General features: G+C 39.8%; 1 protein-coding gene across 4 annotated transcripts in view; it reads left to right on the forward strand.

The window, feature by feature from the left end:
• Nucleotides 1–23,793, forward strand: part of tcf4 (transcription factor 4) — a 241,975-nt gene that overhangs the window by 59,963 nt on the left and 158,219 nt on the right. For all 4 annotated transcript variants that reach the window (XM_035915060.2, XM_035915066.2, XM_006782080.3 and 1 more), the window contains 2 exons: nt 4,789–4,844; nt 7,034–7,109. In XM_035915060.2, the coding sequence (XP_035770953.1) occupies nt 4,789–4,844; nt 7,034–7,109 (132 nt within the window). The remainder of the gene's footprint in view (nt 1–4,788; nt 4,845–7,033; nt 7,110–23,793) is intronic.

The raw sequence follows: 23,793 nt of genomic DNA on the forward strand, positions 1-23,793 counted from the left end.
GTCTGTCAGTCTAAGTTCATTAACTGATGATAGATAACCTGCACTGTGTGTGCGTGTGTGAGAGAGAGGGAGAAATAGAGGGTTAGGGCTGTATGTTTCTGTGCTTTTCAGTGTGTGTTTCCCTGCTTGTGTGTAAATTCTCTCCCTCTCTCTTGTGTAATTTATAGCCCTCAATCGGAGCCTTATCAGGTGCAGGACACATGGACGCCTCCTTCTCTCCTCCTTCTCTCCTCCTTCTCTCTTCCTTCGCCACATCTTTCAACTTCTGCACACCCAACTTGTATTTTCTCTCCTCTTTTTCCTCGCCTCCCTCTCATCCAATCTTCCCTTCTTTGTAATTTTCAATGAGCAGAGATGCATTCTTTAATTGCTGTACTCCTCTTCCTCTTTTTTCCCCATCTTCACCATTTCTACCTCATCAGGACCAGCAGTCTTCAAACCTTTCTTCACTTTTAATTTCTTTTTTCCTTCTTCTCATTCCCTTTTTCAAACTGCATCTTATTTGCTGGACAGAAATATGCGTTACCAAAGAAATAAAACATATAAAGAATCATATTTCTGGTTACCTGAAAACAACTGTTTACCAGGACATGTAATATAAAGCCACTTTAGCTTTTTCTTTATTTCAGGTAAAGAATCCAACTGATTCACTATACATTCACCAGATCAAACTACTCAGCTTCTTGACAGCATCTCCCAGGGAATTATGGCTTCTCCCAATCTCGAACTGGAGCTCTTTTACATTAAACAAAAGTATTAACTGCTATACTACAGAGCTACACCTCCAAATCATGCTAGTTAATGATTAATAATGCAGTATTTGTTCCCCTTATGGGTACAAAATTACTAAAATTCCTTAATTAAGTTCCCAAAATCTGCTTATCCATTCTACCACACCAACCATGTTTAAGTTATGTTCTTCAAATAAACAGAAAGTCATTTAGGAAGAAGAAAATGAGAAAAAAAACACTCAAATATCATTTCACTAATTCTGAATCAGTATACATATTGAAAAGGAGTGAGAAGAAGTGGACGCTTAGTTTATTCTCATCGCTTCTCCACAAGTTAATATTTCTCTAGCTTCCCTTTTAATATAAATCTCAATACCGATGATAGACATATTTCTAATAACAGAATATTTACACTACTTGTTTTTACAACTCAACAACTTTACCTCAAGACGTCAAAACCAAGGACCTCCAGTTTTGTAACGTTAATTGCAAAAGCTTTTTTTTGCATTAAGACCACATCTTTATACCTCTTTTTGAGTTCTTCATAGCTGGACATTGCTTGTCTGATCAAGTGTGTGTTCCCCTTATTCCAGGCAAGTTGCGTGTCTCCTAATTACATCGGTTCACGTCTCAATAACCACAATCTGGTCAAACAAATGTATTGTCTGTCAGTCTGAGTGATAAAATATAAACTTTCTAAATTTGCAGATGTGTTCCCTGAATCCACCCTAAATCTGACTGAATGTAAGTTCCCTAAATGTAATCTTTTACCTTAATTACCTTAAATCCAGCATGTGCTTGAAAACCTTCTGACCTAGTACTTGTTCTTTATATCTAATTGTTAAACTGGTTTTCCTAAAGCCATTAAGCTCCAAATGTACAGGGTGGGCCATTTATATGGATACACTGTAATACAATGGGAATGGTTGGTGATATTAAAGTCCTTTTTGTGGCACATTAGTATATGTGAGGGGGCAAACTCCTCAAGATGGGTGGTGACCATGGTGGCCATTTAGAAGTCGGCCATCTTGGATACAACTTTTGTTTTTTCAATAGGAAGAGGGCCATGTGACACATCAAACTTATTGGTAATGTCACAAGAAAAACAATGGTGTGCTTGGTTCCAACGTAACTTTATTCTTTCATGAGTTAGTTACAAGTTTCTCTTTGTTCACAGCCATTGACATGTCGAAGAGGATAACACGTGAGGAGCGGATCAAAATTGTGTTGATATCTGGTGAATGCAGTAACCGGGTCATTGCAGCAGATTTCAATGCAAGACACTCTACGAGACCACCCATCTCCCATGCTACAGTTAGCAAACTACTTGCTAAGTTTCGTGAAACTGGTTCAGCGTTGGATTTGCCAAAATGTGGACACAAGAAAACTGTCACTAATGAAGAAACATCAGTGGCTGTCCTGGCTTCATTCAGCAAGAGCCCACAGCGTAGCACTCGCCGTGTGTCACTGGAGAGTGGCATTAGTCAAACATCCCTTCGGCGGATATTAGCTACTCACAAATGGCACCCTTACAAACTCCAGCTACTGCAGCATCTCAACGAGGATGACCCAGATCGGCGCACAGAATTTGCAGAATGGGCAAAACAAAAATTGGAACAGGACCCTCAGTTCATGCAGAAGATTTTGTTCAGTGATGAGGCAAACTTTTATGTGAATGGTGAAGTTAACAAACAAAACCACCGCTATTGGTCTGACACTAACCCACATTGGATGGATCCCTCCAAGACTGCTGGAACAACAAAAGTGATGGTTTGGTGTGGTATATGGGGTACAACGATAGTGGGTCCATTCTTCATCAATGGAAACCTCAAGGCACTGGATATTTGAAATTGCTACATGATGATGTGTTTCCCTCTTTATGCACTGAAGCTGGCACGTTCCCTGAGTTTTTCCAGCAAGATGGTGCACCACCACATTATGGGTGCCAGGTCCGAGCATTCCTAGATGAACGGTTTCCTGGAAAGTGGATTGGTCATCGTGGACTAGTTGAATGGTCCCCAAGGTCTCCCGATCTGACCCCCTTAGACTTTTATCTTTGGGGTCATCTGAAAGCAATTGTCTATGGTGTGAAGATACGAGATGTGCAGCACCTGAAACTACGGATACTGGATGCCTGTGCTGGCATTTCTCCTGCGGTGTTGCTATCAGTGTGTGAAGAGTGGGAGAAGAGGGTTGCATTGACAATCCAACACAATGGGCTGCACATTGAACACATTTTATAAGTGGTCAGAAACTTGTAAATAACTCATGAAAGAATAAAGTTACGTTGAAACCAAGCACACCATTGTTTTTCTTGTGACATTACCAATAAGTTTGATGTGTCACATGGCCCTCTTCCTATTGAAAAAACAAAAGTTGTATCCAAGATGGCCGACTTCTAAATGGCCACCATGGTCACCACCCATCTTGAGGAGTTTGCCCCCTCACATATACTAATGTGCCACAAAAAGGACTTTAATATCACCAAACATTCCCATGTTATTGTGGTGTATCCATATAAATGGCCCACCCTGTAGTTTCCCAAATTCACCTAATTATAACAAGTTCCCTAAATTTTCATGGATTGATGACAAACTGCATTTGTACAAATATAGTGTCTTATCCGTTTCCTGTGTATGTGTTAATAAAATCGAGTGTTCATCAAGTGTTTGTTGAAAATATCCACCTGGTCATCAAACACACTCCCTCAGACCAACTCATTATTGAATATGTGTTACTGCTTTTCAAATGCAGCCAATCACTAAATCCAGCTTGCCATCAAGTGTTTTCTTTGTCATTTCTCCAAACTGTCGTAAGTTGTATTCTCTATTATATTCTGGTCTGTTCTAATTTGTTATACAAAGTCATAGCCCAAAGGTACCTTAGTCAAGGTGGGGACGTTTGGCTTAATTCCAAAAGGCTCTCTGTAACTGAACCAGTTTATTTCTGTTGTGCTAAATCACACACACACACACACACACACACACACACTCTCACACAGAGATAAGCTGACATTCCAAATGACTCGACAATGAATGTAAGCTGCTCACTATACACACACTGACACAATGAAGAGCCTATTGAAGAGAGATTTGTGCATTACAATGCATGAGACGGCTATGTGTGTGTGTGTGTGTGTGTGTGTGTGTGTGTGTGTGTGTGTGTGTGTGTGTGTGTGTGTGTGTGTGTGTGTGTGTGTGTGTGTGAGAGCAGCATTTGCACATTTTATGCGACCTGAATGCACCGGTCTACCTGTCATGTATCCCTTCCTTTCTTCCTCTCTCTGTTGATGTTGATGTCTCTTGACCTTTGTTTTCACCAACAAATCGTCAAATTATGCCCTTGGATGTTAGCCTTGTAAGCGTCACAGCTCTATAGTAAAGGTCTGGTTAACTTTGACTAAACTAAAGCTAGTCTGTTAATAGGAATAAACATACAATGCCCATAGAGGATGATTGCAGTGTGCCATGTGGTCAGCCTTTGGAATAAGAATTCATCATGACCCTACAGAACCTGGTGCCATTCATAGGTTACCTGTGACCCCTGAGTCAACACTCTGACCTTTTGTAAAATATAACTTCCTAATCCAGTTTGTTAGATATTAGTGGTCTGCAGAAGGCTTAAAGGACCATTAAACTTTCCTGAGACACATTAAAGGCTCTGCAATCATAATCAATAACGTTTAATGACTTGGGGAATGGTGATGTAATGATTTACGCTGCTGTGGTTGATTATAGACACAGTACAATTGTAATATAAAAGTGCTGAAAGATATTGATTGATATTGTGAGTGATTAAAATGCAAAACTAAGGACTGAAGATATTTAATATGTCAAGTATAAACGAAACGACTGTGTTTTAGAACATCATGTACAATAAAGCGCTGTAAAGTGTTTCTTTTAACTTCATTTTTTCAGTATTTTTTCATCTATCTGCTTCTTGCTAGCTGATTAACACATAATTTTTGGACACTGAATTTTGTACTGTCAGTATTGTGTGTTGTGTGTTTTCTTTGGTCATTTAAAAAAATAACCATCATTCTCTCCCCGTCTCACAGATATGGAGGAGCGGACGGGTGCAGCATCATGGGCGAGTGGAAGTCGTTCTTCCAAGGTAACAAATTACAACAACTGCTAATAATGATTACTAAAGCTGATGTGTTTGCCTTCATTCATAACATTCATCATTTCATGACTAATGCACTGGACGTGTCTTGAAACAACCTGTTGGCAGGGAACTTTTCACTTTTTTTGTCCCCATAGAATTGTTCATGTTTTTCAAACAGACGTTTTTAATGGCCATCAAAACCTTGAAGTGCTGGAACTCTCAGCCACTTGTACAGTTGTGTCTTGGATCTTAAGCACCAAACAACAACAGTGTTTGAACTGTTGATCACATATGTGCCTTTCATTTTCAAATTAAGGTATTTGGCCATGTAAATGAGCCAAAAAGGTACATTCTAGTTCCAAAGTGATAATTGTATATTAGCAATGACACACTAAGAAGGCTCTGGGTTCAAACTTCCTGGGGCCATTTTTCTTCTTAAGCCTAAAGAGTTACAGCATCTTATGAGAGTCCTCCAGGTCCTGTAAGCTGTGAATTGTAGCTTCTGTGGATCAGACTTCTTAGTGCACATCCCTCAGCACCCAGGCCCTGGTTCATTGTGTGCCCCTCTTTGAACCACAGTTCATCACAGCTGATGGCAGCAGTCGTCCGACCTCGACAATCTAACCCCTGTCACTTACTTTGCACCTGCCCATCTCTTTCACATTCAACACACTGGCTACACGAAACAAATGCTCACTTAGTAATACAATGGTCCCTCGGTTTAACACGGTTCACCTTTGCTAACATTGCTAACAGTGTGACACTGAAGTACTGTACTGTATGTTTGTAAGTTTTCTCCCCAACGTACACAACCATAGATGAAACATTTTGCACGGTAAAAGGCAACGGCGGGTGCCTTTGGTTTCATTCTATAATACTGGACTTATTTTTCTACAAAGGTTTGAACTGTGAGAGTGTTTAAGCAAGAGAGAAAAGTGTTAAAATGTTCATGCCTGTCTGAGAAAAGTGTATAAAGTGTGTTATGAGGGGTTTTACAGCCTTAAAACATCTATAATAATTGTAAAGTTGGCTACTTTGCGGATTTCACCTGTTGCGGATTATTTTTAGAACGTAACTCCCACGATAAACGAGGGACCACTTTATATCCCAGTCTTCGACATGATTCTTCTATGTTTTTATAAGCTTTCGAATAAAACTGAGAGTATATTGTAGTAAGGCAAGCAGGCAATGTGTACTAAAGAGGATCGGAGCTATCCATCTGAGGCCTAAGTCATTGTTAGTGACCACATCCATAATCCTAAACCCAACACCGTACAATCAGAATAAGTTTTTTTTTTAAGTTACTCTCCCTAAACGTGTCAATCGGGGAATGAAGAAAATACAAAAATTCTAACTTGCACACATCAAAAACTATTTTCTTATTTTTTTAACTTTTTGCTTTTAAGGTTGGGTTCATCATCACTGATGACTTTGGCCTCAGAGATGAACTAAACTGTTGTACAATAGCAACAGGACATAGAACCAGTACCAAGCTGTGAATATTACATTTATTACATTCACATGTAATAATTGTTCATCATAGATTTTATGATAACCGTTTGTCCTGTGTCACCATCTGAAGAAATCCAGTATTTTCTCTTTTAACTCTTTCCACCATTTTACCAGCTACTTATTTTATCTGCCAAGAAGTAAATATACTGAATATCAATATACAGAAGGTACAGAAGAGGCTTTTTATGAAGTTCCATTAAGAGCATCTCAGCAGCAGATTCAGCCTGTAATTGTCTTCAGCCTGTCTTCACTACTACCAGTTTGCACAAATTTCTACTTCCTGTGTTTAGATTTGGCAGGAGACCTGTGTTACACGTCTTTAGCTTTGCTTCCTGTCATTGCTGTTGTGTTTTTCGTCAAGTCTTCAACATTTAAGGAAACGGAGCATGTCATGTTCCTGCTAAGAGTGCTAATTTCTACGCTTGCTGTGGTCAAACTTAGACCATAACCTGCCTACAAGCAGCTCCATCACACGTCGCTAAACTTACAGCTTCACATTTAGTTTTCATACATATTTCCAAACATTTTGAACTATACACTGCTGTATACACCATGTACACTGGAAAATGTAAAAGTGTCAGTCATCCAGTGTTGTCTCTACAACTTCAAGGACTATTTCTACTTGTAATGCTACAGATGATGCTGTTTGCATTGCTAACTAGATGTCCTGTCTCCCTCCTCAGAGTTATGCCGATGGGTCTCAGTACATGACGTCACATGACAGCCTCTCTCCTCCGTACACCAACTCCAGGGTAACAGGTATGGTGCAAGCTAAATGTGTGTGCATGGGTACATGCATTTTTTTTTTTTTTTTAATTTTCGCAATTCATTTCTTTCTAGCCATCAGCTTTAGATTCACAGCTTTGTCGGGTCCTGACTGTGTGCGCGTGTGTCTGCGGAGAATTAGTGAAACACTAGCATACACTGGAGGAGACAGGTCATCTGGCATGCAATTTCTCTCTCTCTTTCCTCTCTTGGCCCGCTGTGTGGAAAAACGCCAGGCAGTGTGTGCTCATTTACCCATGATGCTCTCTGCCTCTGGCTCTCTTCGATGTGGCGCCAGTTGTGAGCAAATGGCCACTGACACAGATAATCTGCCTCTCTCCTTCTCTCTCTCTTCCTCTCACACAGTCACACAGGCATATAATCACTGAAACACACACATGCAGATGTACTTACACACACACATGCACACACACACTAAACAGAGCTTAATTACCTTTGACTGGATGCATCAAAAATGGAAGATGTTAGCTCTCAGCTATCTGACTCTACCTGCCTTTTTCTGCCACTCTGTCTCTTGTGCTTCTTCTCATTAGTTTTGAGTGAGCTCACACTTGTGATGCACTGAATCTTAAACCCTCCACTCAAAGTGACAGAGTTTTAAAAAAATGTGCTGTTTGTGCATTTTTCTCCTATATTTCTTTGGCTACACATAAAAGATGGGCATAGCTACCATGATGTCTCAAATTGGTTTGTGCATTTTGGAGCTGTTAGTCTTTTGGAGCCACAAGTGACCATATTTATGACCATTCTTATGTCGATTGACTCGAGTCGACTCCACAACCTGAAAACAGGCCAAGACGACAAGGAGTTAAGGAGACAAGGAGTAAAGGGGTTAAGGTTACAGGAGAAGCCCATACCTCGTTGTTGATCTCATCAACTGGCTGGATTCCTGCGTACTTTAAAGAAACAAACAAATAAAAAATAGACTCTGTTATTATTGTGGGTGAGATTATCTTAGGTAGATCAGTAAGCTTGATTAGCAGGGTACATATAAATCAAATACTAGAATTTCACTTATCAAAACAAGTACACTCACCTCTGGTCTCTTACTGCAGTTAACCAATAACAAACCAAATATTTGTCAGACAATTACACTAAAATGCTGCACAACAAAAACTCTGACCACATTTCTTAAGAAGGGGGTAAATTGGCTGGTGACACTAAAACTTATTTGGAGCAAGCTGTTAATCTGTAAGGTGGAACAGTGGTTTAGTTGTTACCACAACTGACTTGATGTGACTACTTGGTTTTGGTTGTTTTTCTTTTTTTAAATAAGTGCCACCTGAAGTGGGTGAGAGTCCAATGACATAATTTGTATGCACCTCGATTTTTAAAAAAGCCAGGTCTGATTCTTGTGGAAGAGTTGCTCATATGACTCATCAAATGATGTCACTCCCTAGCTCAGTTGGAAATCTGGCTAACTAGGTCCTAAACAAGTACCGGGTACCAGGTACTGCCACTTAATGGAAGTCCCTAAAACCTGAGAGGAGTCAAGTCAAAATGAGTCAAGTAGGTACTAGTAGAAAAGTGACTTAAGTACTCGTCCTGCAATGAACTGGCAACCTGTCTAGGGTGTACCCTGCTGCTTGCCAAGTGATGGGTGGCATAAGCTCCAGGCCCCACGGTGACCCTGAACTGGATAATTGGAAGAAAATGGATAGATGGTCATTTATTTATACTGTAAAGTTGAGCATTTTAAAATGGGAATTTATGGGACTGACCATACCTGTTTTCACATTTTATGAGCAAAGGTATAAGGACACTTAACCAACAAAAGTGTGTTGATTACTTTAATGGCCATATGAGCCCAAAACAGGTGGCAGTAATGTGGTGCTCTAGCAGCCTCCACACGTTGAATTTCATGGTTTCTGCATCATGTCAGAATTTGCTCCCGTTTACCCATGAAAGCATTAGTGAGGTCCAGCTTGATGTTCTGCAGTAAGGCTTGGCTTGTACTCAGCGGTGAATAGTGTTGAGCCTAGAGCGTTGTTAGCTCAGTTAAGTTCTTTCACACTAAACTGGGACATCTATATTTTCATGAGTCTGACCTTGTGCACAAGGGTACAATCATATAAAAAACAGGAAAAGATCTTCCCTGAACCTATTGTTTAAACATCGCAGTGGAACTAAAGTGCTGAAATTAAACTTGTAAAAGAAAAAAAAAAGAGCCCCTTTTGATATTTTTTTTAACCGATTTATAAATGTTATAATTTTAGAGGGCATAGCAGTCTGGTTTCAAGTGGTTAATGGATTTTAGACAGATGCGTGAGTGGTGGTTAATTAAAAATGATGACAAACATTTTATTAATTTTGTTCATGTCATTAGGTGGAGTTTAAACTTGCCTAAGCCTCTCGAGGACTCGTGTTAAAGTTTTAATATATGCACGCACAAGTGTTTAAAAGCAAAGTTCACAAAGGGGAGGTTATTAATTAAATCAGCTGAAGCAAAAGTGTAAAAAAAACATTTTTATTATTTTATAGAATTATCCAAACCTGGGTGTCGAATGCACCAACGAGGCAAAAGAAATGTAAAACTTGAGAGTCGTGGGCCTCATGTTGGAATGATCCATTGTGAGTGCGATGTGTTGTGACAGTGTTGTGATTATTTTATGTATCTGCAGACGCAGAGAGGGAGCAGACAATGCAGAGTCAGAAATGGAAATATTGTATTTCATCGGGCGCACAGGAGCTGCAATTTACTTTGATAATGATAACGCTAAGAGACCGAGACAGCAGGGGATATGGAGCACACACAGTTCTATCATTGCTAAGAGTTTTCTAGAAAACTCCCTCTTTGCTTTCTCCCTTTAACAGGACCGTTTCTCAGTCAACTGGTCTTGTAAAATTTGATTGTGTTTGATGTTTGTGTTAGCTTTTCTCTCTGTGTGTGTCTTGATGGATATTGCAGTCTTCAGTAGCAATACTAAGATATCAATGATGCTGTTTCTCAGCCTGGATGAGAATTAGCAACTCCAACTCTGAGGCCACGGTTCTGATTGAAAAATGTGGATTTCCTGCTCTGGGTTGGGCAGGAGTTCACGAACCTTGGGTCATATTAACACTGGGAAATGAAGGAGCAGGAAATTGACAGGTAGATCAGTGAAACGTTGGCACTGATACAAATGCTGTATCGATCTCTTGCCTTCAGAGATGAGCCTGTGTCGAATTACTGGTTGATCTTTACCTTCACCTATGGATGTGAGTCAATAATGACTGAGGGATAAGACTCATGTTTGGATGTCTTAAAATCAATGTTTTAGCATCATAAGAAGATAAAAAACAGGATGAATTAGAGGAGAAGCTCAACAATCTGGTAACCAGTTCTCAGGAACATCTGCAAATGTATCTTTACGATGGATTGGGGCCAAGGTGTTTCTGTTTAGTTGGCCTGTGGTTGCTTGGCTGTTGCTAGACAGTTACTAACTGCTTGCTTTGGTATGGTTAGGGGGTTGTTGAGGCTTTGTAGGTCAATCTGTTGTTGCTTTGCAGCTGCTATGGCGGGTGATATTTTGCTTTGCTTGTTTTACAGCATTTACTAGCCGCATTGAGAATGTTCTCATCAACTGGTTGGAAGGTAGCGGTTATTGTGCCATATATGAAAATGCTTTCTGCTGCTCATTTAACATAAACCTGACAAAGCCTAGATGAGTTTAAACAATCAATTGTACTGTTTGAAAGCTACTATAAGTATAATAAACTGTCATCTAGTATTCAGTTCAATCAATAGAGGTAAAAGAGCCACGTTGTAATTAGAAATTTGAAAGAAAGCATCTTAAAGATGTAACTGATCAACCCAAATGTACCCTGTGTAATCAGTTAGCTGCTAAACATATAAATTTAAAGGAGTCTTAAAAGTAGCTGCGGACTGTGACAGAGCTTCGTATTGCCTCCATTTGGTTGTGCACATGTCGCCAGGGTGTAGTGTCCATCACTCTACAGTTTGTTTGAGCGAAGTTCATTCACAGCAAAAAAGTGCTCATGATCAAACGTCACACGATTCACAAAAAGGCAATTTATGGCGCAGCTTTGCACCAGCAAAACAACCCCTAAATATTTTATTTATACCATAAACATGATTGTGAGCTTCAATGGTGAGCGACTGCAGCCCATTTAGGTCACCTTCAGGTTCAAGACTCTAAAGAAGAAAGAAACACTTCAGAGTTTAATGAACCAAACCTGAACATGTTGACCCTGCACCCCCCCACCGCACTTCTCTCCCTCTCTAACCTTGTCTGTCTTTCTTAACCCCCCCCCCCCAACAGATTAGAGTGATGTTATGCTCTAGATAATCAGCGAAGGGATTAGTGTCATCTCAGCGACCCTGCTAGATTAATCTGCTACCACACACACACACACACATGCGTGCACATGAACAGAGTGATCTAGCAATCAGAATAAGATGGTGGTGTATGTGTAAATGTGGACCTTTACTTACATATGTGCACAAATTTTAACATGTGTGGTTTTATGCCTATTGTGTGTGTGAATTTGTGATGTTGTTGTTTTTTATGTAACTGTGTGTTTTTGTAGGTTTGCGGTTGTGTGTGTTTCGATGGTGTGTGTGAGTTGGCAGGTTTACCCTGTCGGTATCTCAGTGTGTGATGTCAGCTTCTGTGTGTGTGTGTGTGTGTGTGTGCTTTAATGTGGTTAAACGCAGAGGTCTGAACGTTGCTGTGTTCTTTGTGCGATCGAATGACTGCGTGCTTGTACTTGTGTGCGTTTTGATGTGTATGTTCAAGTTCACCTTGTCATTCTGTCAGGTCTGTACCTGAGTGTGTGATACTGCTTTTATCTTTATATGTATATGTAGATGTGTGTGTGATTGAATGCAACCTTGCACTTGTCTGAATGTTTTAATGTGTAGTGTGTGAGTGTGTGCGTATTAATACATGTGTGAATGTGTGTTTTTAAACTGTGTGTGGAACTTTGAGGTATTGTGTGAGCGATTCTCACTTTCATGCATGTAAGTGTGTGTATGTGGTAACACAAAATATGCGCCCGTCTGAATACCTGTGTGTAGCTGCTGTGGCAGAGCAGGTGCACCAACCAACCAACCCCCTCCCCCCCCCTTCCCAAAATGCGCACACACACACACACACACACACACACACACAGACCGACACACTGTAACTGTCACCTACATAGTAAATGAGGGTCTCAGATGTGTTCTCCAATAATTCCTCTGGTCACGTTTTCAGTTTTGGGGGTAAAGCAAAAGAGTTTGCTGTGTATGATCATCTCTGAAATTACTCAAAGTTCAGTGCCTAATCATGTTGAAGAGGATAATCTTGTCTGCCATATTAGCCTTTGTCAGAACAGTATTAATTCATTAAAGTGGATGTATTATTTATTTTCAGTCATATACTTCTGTCACGTACTTTTACAAAAGTGAATATCCACATGACACATTTCCAAATTCCATTATTAGTCCTGTGAGTCCTGTGAAAGACTTCAGACTACTTGAAATGCTCAGTTCCAAGTTCCAGACAGTTTTTTTTCCTATTATTTGATCTGTATGACATCATAGAGGTGTGATGCCCCAGTTTGGGGGCTTAGAGTACACTTTTCACCACAGTACTCTCGTTGCAGCCTTTCCTCGGCTCTCTGTGGTAATGGTACGTATTCATCAGTGGCCATGACAGTTTGCATACTACCAATCATAAAACTGAACTCACAGCCCAGTATTACTTAGTGGTACTAGCTTTGGTCATAACGCAAATGTTCTGTTGATAAGGTTGGAGAAAGTCAGCTGAGACTGAACAAGTCACTTGAATCAATTATGAATGGATTTTTCCACTGAAAACGCAAAATCCACAGAGTCAACTTACTGGGTTCTCAATATTAGAGTGTGACTCTTAAAGGGTGACTGAGATGATCCCACAGCTCTACCTGTTGCCACAGATGCTTCACCCTCATGTTTTTCTAAGTTTCTGGTTGCAAGGGGCAGCCAGATAGATGAAAGAAGACTTACATGGTCAGGGAAGATAAAAGATGTTTTGGATCAATCCAACCTTTTCCTATATCTGCTGACACTACGAATCAATCCAGTATCACTGTTAAATTAATTAGCAGTTTTCCTCACTGTGATGGCGAGATTAGGATCCATTCTTTTTGAGTCAAGCTGATGACAACAAGCTATGTTACAGTAAATGCAATAAAAGCTTCCCAACAAGTGTTGACTCGAGCCAACATTCTACCATAACAAGAGTCAAAGTAAAACATCACAGAGAGAGAAAACCCATCATCTTATTGGAGCTTTTCACTTGTGTCAATTCACTTCTGCAAACATATGGGGAACAAAAATACTTCCTCCTTTGTATTCTCACTGTTCAGGATTGAACCGACACCCAATTGAAATATTGTATCAGTGCATTTGGCCTTATTTCAGGCATATCTTTAGGTATGAAACCACAGATAGGAGAAAGAGCAACTTCAAATCCCTGAGAAGATAAAAAAAAAAGTGGTGCACATCAGCATTTGCAATGCAAATGCTAATTTTAAACTTCTTATTTATTACAATAAATTTTACTGAAAAAGACAATTTGACAAAGGAATAAACCCAGCAAAATGTTTGCTGCTCTTCTGTTTCCCAGATTGGGGTTTGCATCCAAATCTCTTTCCTGTACTGTAACTTCTAAAAAATGCAGCATTCTGCAGCATTAAGCAAAGCTGTATACAAAAAGTTGTTTATAAACCTGGTGAACTTGGCTCCCTCCTCCTCCTCGTGCTGTTTTTGTTGAAATGCAGTGAGTCAGCCGTCTGTCTCACCTCTGTGTGACCTTATTAATGAGTGTTGAGCCATGAGGCTGGACCCCCTCTGAGGAGGTCACATCTGGACACTTTATATAGAAATACATATCTGTCTCTCTCCTCTCGTTCACCCTCCTTTAGTCACTCTGTTTCTCGTCTAAATTTGGCAGTCCTCTTGTTTTCTTTTATTTCATTCTCAGTTTCTCACTTGATGTGACTTGTTCTTTTTGCCCCTTTCTTTGTCTAAATATATGTATATATGTATTTATGTTTTTTTTTTTTCTTTTTTTTAAATATGTAGACAAGGGGACCCCTTTACCTCAGATGGGCGTGGTGCCAAGGTCCGACCCCCACCCTCCACCCCAGTCTCCCTGTGCTTAGTCTTGATTTTGTGCTCAGAATGTTAAACATCGATCGGATGTGAAGAACAATTACAATGAGGGGAAAAAGGAAAGGAGGAATAGTGGCGCAAATGGCTGAAGTCACAAAACTCAGACACTGTTTGGGGTTGTAGAACTGCTGCTTATCACTTGACCTATGTGTAAATAAGGTCACATGATGACACCAGCTCTGTAGACTAAATACAGACTAAAGATTTGGCCTAAAACGTGCATTTTGCTTTATGAAGCATGTTTTTTTTGTTTTGTTTTGTTTTTATCACAAAAACCATGATTTTAATGATAATGTGGGACGTGATTTTCCACACCGTCCCTGACCCGTAAGACAAATATGAAAACTTTTTAATCATGTGGTTCTGAGGAGCACCTAAGACTTCAGTGGCAGAAGGAAGAAGATGATGAAAGATTAATAAGAAATGGGTAATCTTCACTTTCGCTGCACATTACCCTGAAATATTGAGGCAATTTTTCTTGTAGCATTCTTCGTTTCCCGCTCTGCCCTCAATCATTTTCTTTCTGTTGTCTCTACTGATTGAAACTGAGCATCCACTGTCTCATTCTTTGAGTATTTTGAAAGGATATCATAAATTGATTAGTGCTGCGCTGACTTCAATGCATTAACACGGACGCACACTGTAAGCCACTGCAGAGTATTTAGTATATTATTGTTTTGAAGGGGCTGTGTATCACATGTAAATTGTCTGTGTAATTAGATCTGACATTGTAATAATAGGTCTCGTCAAGGCGAGAGGGTGGAGGGGGGAAAATGTGAAATGTGCACTCTGAAAGGAACGGTTCAGCACTTCAGGGTTCCTGATCATGTGAGGGGGGTTGTGTTGAGTATATATTTTGAAAAAACTGTCAGAGTTAAATGTCACATTTTGAAAAGAAGGTAGTCCCGCTGTACGATTACTGCTACGACTATACTATTACATTTTACAGGCAGGTGGTGTCCGAGCTTGGCAATTAAGCTCTTAATGTCTACCTTCATTTGTTGCCAAAATTTACTCATTTCGCAAAGACAAAGACTGTGAGTACCTGGTATTAGGGACATATTTGTGTGGTTCAATATGTTTGTCAGCATGTCCCCAAGAAAAACTGCATGTTGCAACCAAACATCACAGCAAATGTGATAAACACCATAATATGACCTCTATGGCTGTTACTTTTCGTGCTGCAAGAGTAATCTAAATTTATGTGGTTGAAAATGTTGATTTGAAGGTTGATGGCGTGCAAAAACGAAAGTAATCCCATCACCAGTGTTGTACAATTTGTATTAATGTGTAAGGCATCTTTAGAATATCTTCAACCAGCAGCAATGACTCTACAAAGCTGATCCCTCTGCAGGGCTGTACTGAGGAACTTTGAGCTAAATGAGACAAATAATGTGCTAACAGAGCTAACCTGGTAATGCTAAGCAAGTATAAAGGTGTGACATACATCTTTGGGAATGCCAGCAGACTCCCATGTTAAGCATCAGCCATAGTATTGGGCAAATTAGCATTTTGATCTCATGGTGGTGAAAAAGGCAGGCAATCCCAAAGTAAGTAAATATAAAACTTGCTACCACCTCATCCGTGCCACGAGTGGTGCCTTTCATAAGTTGGTGCTGCATAGAGTGGGACTTCAGGCAACCTTAATAAACATAACTAAAGTTCAAAAGTGCAACATCCACAGAAGGAAAAACAAACTATAAATACAAAACTGCAAAGAAAATTGAAAAGGGAACAGAGAAAGATGAACAAGGGAAGAACCCCCGACCACCCAGGAGCATGACAGTTACATTAAACTTAAAATAAAAGTCATAAAAAAGTATAGTCACAAAAGTGTCTTTATTATTTTTACCTAACAAGTCCTTCAGTGTAAACAACACAATAAGTTGTTTGCATTGGCAGATATTGACACACACAAGTGTTAATATTGTTCTGATGCTACGGCCAATCCATCCACACTGAACTCCTCGCTACATGGAGCCGTAGAAACATCAACTGATTCCTCTGTCATAGCTTCTACAGGTCAGCAACTAATCTTAAACCCTGAAATTTCAGGCAGGTGGGGGTTATAAGAAATTGCTTATTTCTGTTGATTTATTAAACCGGTTTATTGTAACTTTGTGTAACCATTTGTTTGCTGTCTCGACACATTATGGAAAGCATATACTGAATACTGAACACACAAAAGGATCGTTTAGAAAAATTCTTCATATTATGTTTGTTATTATGTAAAACCTTATCATGACCCATCAAGTTTTCAAAACTGCCAAACATATGAAAAAAAAATCTATCTGTGTCTGTGTATTTATCTGTCTGTCCATCCATGCATTTGTCTGTCTTCTCCATCTTCTGTCATCCATCCAGATGAGGCCCCAGGAGACCAAGCTCAGGTCACTCATGTTCCACTGTGTGTGTGTGTATGTGTGCGCGTGTGTGTGTATGTGCGAATTTTCCTGCCTCTTTCAGTGTGCGTGGATTTTGTGTGTCCTTTATCTCTGCATGTCTCTACTGCTATTTGTGCGTACAACTAGTCTCTCTGTGTGTGTGTGTGTGTGTGTGTGTGTGTGTGTGTGTGTGTGTGTGTGTGTGTGTGTGTGTGACAGACTGTGAAATGGTGCGTAGTAGCACCTGGGCCCTTCAGTGTTGATTGATCGGCTTGGTCATGTGGAAGAGTCCCATCTGGCCAGCCACGCTACAGTGTGTGTGTGTGTGTGTGTGTGTGTGTGTGTGTGTGTGTGTGTGTGTGTGTGTGGCGCAGGGAGAGTGCTTGTTTGTGTGTGAGAGGTGAGAGAGGGAGATAGAGATGTGCAGCATTAAACAGTATGTTTATTGTGAGCGTGAGTGAGAGTGAGAGTGAGCGAGAGAGAGCACTTCAGTTATAACTGTGGCTCCCAGAGGCCAAAGATGAACTGTATTTTATCATCAGAGGGGCTGCATGCACACTGCAAGCCTTAAAGGAAAATGTCCATATTTTTTAGAGTCTGAATTATTCGTATCACGAATAATGTGTATTATACACAATTGGTGAGAGTTGTCTTAAAGTGTGCTTTATGACAACTTTATTTTTCATTTTTCTTTTAACTTTTAGAATAACTTTTTAAAATTTAATTATAGTATTGGGGTGTTTAATAGGGCCTAAATGTATGCCTACTAAGAATAGGCTATTGAATACAAATTAACAAAGACTAATGGTAAGTTTTGTCTTGGTCACTTGTTTGGTCACTATAATAAACTGAATGTGAGCGAGCTAGGTGTTTTGAAAATGTTTGAGTGTATAAAGTGTTATAGTGTTCTCACACACTCTTTTGGTTGTGATTACAGTTTACTCACAATCTTACTTACTAGTCAGAACTTTCACATGGAGAGAACATCAGAAGAAAGTCTGAAGTACAAAGAGGAGCTGATAAAGCTACATGTGCTGTGCTGTGCAATAATAACAGTGTGCAATACACATACACTTATTCTTCTTTTTTATTACTAAGTTAATATACTGTGTTGTTTGTGTTGCGTTGTGATGTGTCATATCGTGTCGTGTTGTGTTATATGTAGTGCCGACGTAGGACAGTTTTCCAATTTGATTGTACTACTGTACTATGTATGACTGTGCAATGACAATAAAGAGTTATCTTATCTTATCTTATCAGCTGAGCAAAAAGCCATTAAAATAAAGGAAATGCCCATCAGAGCCTGAAACAACATAGAAAAAAAGGAATACAGCAAAGTAATTTAAACCAACTCAGTTAACTACACTACATAACAAAGCACAAAACTAAAGCATGTGGAGAGTCAGTATTGTAGGATATGCGTTAGAACGGGGATATGTGTACATGTTTGTAACTTAAAGAGGCAGTGAAGCAAGAGAGCAGGAAGTCTCTGACCAGCGAGTACCTGAAACACCTGGACAAGTTGCGAGGAAAGAGGAAATCAAACTTCTAGCATACATGGATAAAAGTAACACGTCGACAAGGTATTTTTAGCACTATGTGTCACCAATGAAGTATAAAATGAAAAGCGGATGGGAGGATACGACAGTCGGACTTTCACACAGTATTTAAATTGGCATATTCATTTTTATTTTTATTTTTATTTTTTTACATAAAATACTGGTGAATGTTTAATGAATGTTTAATACCAAAAGGCCCTGTCATAAAAAAGTCTACTTCTTTAGGCTACTGAGTCTTTAAGCCTAATGTAGCTCATCTGTGGAGACAAGAGGTGAAATGAATGTAAGTAGTTATATTGATGTGGAATCAGGTTGCAAAAAAAATATGTCAGGTATTAGGTTTTCAGCCTTTTTCAACCTTAAATCTTTCTTAAATCACACCTGTATGTCTATGTGCACTGGACACTTCATCCGATGACCTTCGTAAGCTGTCCTTCAGTATCACTAACATCATCATGTATGCCAGATCACCAAAGATGGAGCTCCGTAAAAGTCACATGAATGCACAAATCGGACATGCGTGTGAGATTTAGACCTACACTATAAAATGGTGTAAATCAGAAATGAATTCATGCGGATTCGCTTCCATTAAACGAACAAGTGTTGGTTAAAGATTAGAGTCGAGAAATCTCAGTTTAAAAATGGAAAACAGAAATAAAGAGAAAAACAGATGCTGAGAAAAACGAAGACGGAGACAGACAGGGAGAGAGACAGAAAAAGAGACAGTGTGTGTTTTCTGAAACGAAGCCAACTGATAATTAATGTCTCTGACATCATGGTGCTCTAATTAAGCCTGGCATTCATTAAGCTAGGAGGGGGTGGGGGGGGGGGCGTTCGTTAGTGGCTTTTTGGAGGGGGGGGGGGGATTTGTTAAGTCTTCAGTGTTACTGTTTTTAGACAAAAGAGTGAGCGATGGAGGGAACAACAGAAAGAGAGGTGAGGAGAGACGTGGACATCAGCACAGGGTGTTCAGGTGAGATGACGCACCTTCTGCCCGCCATATTGCCTCACAGTTCACACCAGATAGATAATAAAAAGATAATCACATCAGCTGTTTTACTGCAAGTACATCTGATTAGCTGCAAGTTTTCATCAAAAGTTGATAAAATCCTACTAGTTAGCACTTGGTTAACACTTGCTCAAGCTGATTAGTGCATCACAGACTTGCATGCTTTTAATTAAAAGTAGCAAGTTTCACTCTTAGAACCACAGAATCAGGAATGAGTTTGCAGATCTAACACAAGGTACACCTGAAGCTAAAAATTTGAGCTAATTAATTCTACAAGGACAAGGTGCTATAGCTGAGTGATCAGCTGAGTAAAATAGTTCAAATGGGTGTAACCCACAAGGAATGGTAACTTGACTTGATATAATGTAGAGCTTTTCTAGCCTTCCTGACCACTGAAATCATTGTTACATGACTGGCCACATTCACACAGCACACACATCGATACAGTGCACAGATATTTATCATACACACACATTGATGAATGCATCAAGGGCAATTACTGTTCTATATCTTGGAAAAGAACACTTGGGCATGCAAACCAGGAGAGCCAGGGATCAAACCACTGACCTTCTGATTAATGGGCAACCTGTTCTGTCTCCTGAGCTATAGCCACCATTGCCCTCAGATGGTGGGTCAATATAATGTTAGGTTAAAGGATCTGAAAGAAAAAAGGGGGGAAAGGAACCAGAGAATAAGTATATGGGGCGACAGGAGATCAGGTCACATTATTATAGTTAGATAAATGTAGCACTACTCATTTTTGGTTCGTGAAGACAGTTCTCATCCAAGTCTCATGTCTCATCCAAGATGCTTCTTCAGTCTTGAACTGAAGGGCACTGGCCTTCAGATTAAGTTTTGAACTGAAGAAGCCCCTTGGATAAGAGATGAAACGTCTTCATGAACCACATAGATGTCCAGATTCCTTCTTTTCAAGCACCCAAAACCTTTGCAGATATAAAACTAATACAGTAAAAGGACTAAGGCACTTATGTACTGTAGGTGTCTGGACTGAAGCTAAAAAGTAAGAGAGACATGAACAAAGGTAAAACACTGAATGAATTGGGCTAGATCTGAAAAAAAAAATAGAGCAAATTATAATGAAGGTTATCTTTTTCTTTAGGAGGTAAAGGTATTGTGGCTAGAGTAAAGGTGCAGGGTTTAGGTTTGGGAGCTAACCCTAACGGACTAGAGCTAAAGAAATTCAGTATAATAGCAGAGTAGAGGTCAAAGGTCAACAATTAAAGGACTAGATCGAAAAGAGCCAGGAATCAAAGACTCTTGGGATTTGATCTGTTCTAGGTGAAGGCAAGCAAAATGGCAGGACATCTGAAAAACTGACCTCCCTCGTTAACAAATACAAAGCGACTGGAAGAAAAAAAACGACGTAGAGATAAAGGTTAATGTGGTTGAGGAACAAGAAAGACATAAAAGTAAGAGCAAATGAAGCCAAAAGAAAAGACTGATTTTGAAGCAGGGAGAATGAGGGAATACAACGGCATTAATGAAAGGAAGTGTAAGAGATAATGAAAGCAGTTTGTGAGAAACAGGGATGGAGTGACATGGAGAAGAAGGGGAAAAGGGGCAAAATGAAAAGTAAAGTTTGGGATCCCTATCCATTTTTTTGATCGGAGGATTTTCTGATAGCTAATTAGGCATGGAGGGCCAACCATCGACAGCTGCATTCATCATCATAAAACGTAATAATTAATGACATTCCAACAAAGAAAAATATGCAAATGAGCTCTCCTCATTAGCATTTTCATATTCAGCTCCCATAATGCTTTTGCTGACAAGGTTGTAATTAATGAAAATTCATGTCTCTTAGCCGAGGTCTAGATTGGATCGCATTCATTCGCAATCCCCCAAACGAATAGTGGAGAGAGAGAACGGGAGAGGAAGAAGAAAAAAACGCGACGGGGATCACTGCCAAGTTTTTAGTGAGACGAGCAGGAGGGGCGGGAGACAGAGCGAGCGAGAGAGAGAGAGGGGGTGAGACAAGAAAAGAGTTAGAGAGAGGGAGGAAAATGGAGATGGAGGAAGGCAGATGGCGAGAGATGAAAGGAAGACAGGCAGCAAGAGATACAGAGAGAGCTCGAACGACAGAGTGAAATAGAGAGAGGCCAGTGTTGATGCAGAAAGTTACAGGGAAGCATGCAGAGTGACATGAATGGAGAACCAGGCAATGAAAGAAAGCATGTAAGAGAGAAAAATATGAATGGAGGGAGACAAAGGTTGAAGGAAAGGAAACAATGGGGTGGACAGGTCAGCACTAGAAGAACTTTACACTTTCTTTTGGAGAAGATTCGTAGGACTTCTCAGCATTTCTATCCCCACATATTGAAACAGTGTCCATTTTGATTGGCTGTAGTTTAGAAAAGTCCAAATTTCGCTTTATATTTGTAAGTCGGCCTTTTTTCAGTTTTTTCAAATGGCTTTAAAAAATAAAAGTCACAACGAAGGCACAAACTACACAGGTCTGGGTGAAACTGGCGGAACGGGATTCTTAGAGTTTGTCACTCACAGAAACTGGTTACGGAGCAGAGGAATCCCCACAGAAACCCAAATGATCACTACACAACATAGCAACTGTAGTAGACGTTAACAACAGTTTAAAATGAAAATATATGATGTTAAGAAAAGCAACAGAAATACATTTTGCCCCACATTCAGTGGATCTGGTCGTCCTACTATGGCTGGAAATGCACTGACATTTTCACAGCACTTTTCTAGTTTTACTATCCATCTCATTTCTGCTCCCACGGCTAACTGGTAAGGCCTCGCTGTGAGGCCATAGTGCTAAAGCTGCACCAACTAACATGCAGATGGTGATGGCTGAATTACTTTAAAACTAAATTCTCAGATGATTTCTAAAGCCCCCCCTTTTTCCCCATGACTTCTGAGCAGACTCGTGGCAGACTTCATATCCTGAAAGATGAGAACATTTCGCAGGAACCTTGGATTTTTTTTAATCTCACTTTCACATCATTTTTTCAGTTGGTGGATTCCTTGTCTAAATTTTGTGCAACTTTTACTTGTTTGATCTTTGATCTGGTTGAATGATGGTCTGTGGGCGGCAGCATTACACCTGCACTGGCGTTGAACCAAGAAGAAGCAAGTCTAACAATATCTTTAATTCACGAAAGAAAGAAAAGAAAAAAAATGTCTAACTCCATCTTTAACTTTAGCCTGTAATTTGTCAGCCTTGTTTTGGAGGATTGTAAGTCACTAAATCTAAATGACTTGAACATGATGAATTGTGTGTCACAGACAAAGAGAGAGGCAGACACTCCCTCTGGGGACTGCTGCTGTACACCTGTGAAAACGTAAAGTCAGAGCTTCACCAGGAGCTTATCACTCCAAGTGTGTGTGTGTGTGTGTGTGTGTGTGTGTGTGTGTGTGTGTGTGTGAGAGAGAGAGAGAGAGAGAGAGAGAGAGATGATACTGACAGATAACAGTATCTGTGGTTTGGCACCTGAACACAGCTAATAGTGATATTTTGCTCTTCACTCGGCGGCAGCAGCAGCAGCTCGTTATTGTCTTCAACCCGTGTAATAACAATATTCAACAACATGATGTCAGTTTAATCTGCAGGTTCTGTTCTGGAGGTTTTTGTGGTAATTATGTGGCCGTTGTCTACATCCGTGTAAGAAACCCCTCTGTGCTTGTTCAGGTTTTGGTCTTGTCTGTACTGGTTGATGATATCATTGGTTTCACACTCGATCGGTTAAGTCAGTTACAAGTGAATTCACAGTGAACTCAAGGCTTTTGTTGTGGACTGTCTTAGTTCTGATGCAGCTCAATTTTAAAAACAAAAATATGGGTTTTCCCACTATTTAAAAGCTGTCAAGTGTGCATCTGTGCAGCTTTAAAGAAGGTCTAATATTTTATAAAGGAAGGACAGAAGGAAAGAAAACTGTTTGGCTTCATTTTTCATGATTTGCAAGTTTTTGGCGCTTCCTCACTTAAAGGCGTAGAGGTGAACACACCTGTAATTAGTGATCAACTAATGGCAAACTGTTATGTTTTGTTAAGTTAGCCCCCAGGAATAAGTGAATAATGGCAACAGTTATCACATTTGTAAAGCTTAGTGTTATATATATATATATACGTTTTTTTCTTACAGTTAACTGAAACGCATTTGTGGTCATTATTGTGACTGTTTTTGAAAAGTTACCTAGTCACTAGTCTCTACATTTTTAATATTGCCTGTATTTACTTTTAAAGCACTTTTATTTTTATATTTTCAATATTATTGTAATATGAAATCTTTCTCGTGGCGATTGCATTAACAAAGATGATCCATGATGAACTGTGATCTACTATCACAGGCTATCCTGCAACTCCCTCACTTGAAACTTACCCGTGTGTAGGGATGGGTATCGAAAACCGGTTCCTGTTGAGAACCGGTTCCCACTGTTTCAATTCCTTGGAATCGTTTGCCATTTTTGCAAACGATTCCCTTATGGATTCCAGTCGCCCCGAATGACGTCACCACGTTGCGGAGCGTCATTTACCTGGCAGGAAACATGGCGGCTCAAACGCTAAAAAGTTTGGTTATACTTTA

This window comes from Neolamprologus brichardi, chromosome 7, assembly GCF_056152115.1.
Source record: "Neolamprologus brichardi isolate AB-2024 chromosome 7, ASM5615211v1, whole genome shotgun sequence".
NCBI classification, from domain to species: Eukaryota; Metazoa; Chordata; class Actinopteri; order Cichliformes; family Cichlidae; genus Neolamprologus; species Neolamprologus brichardi.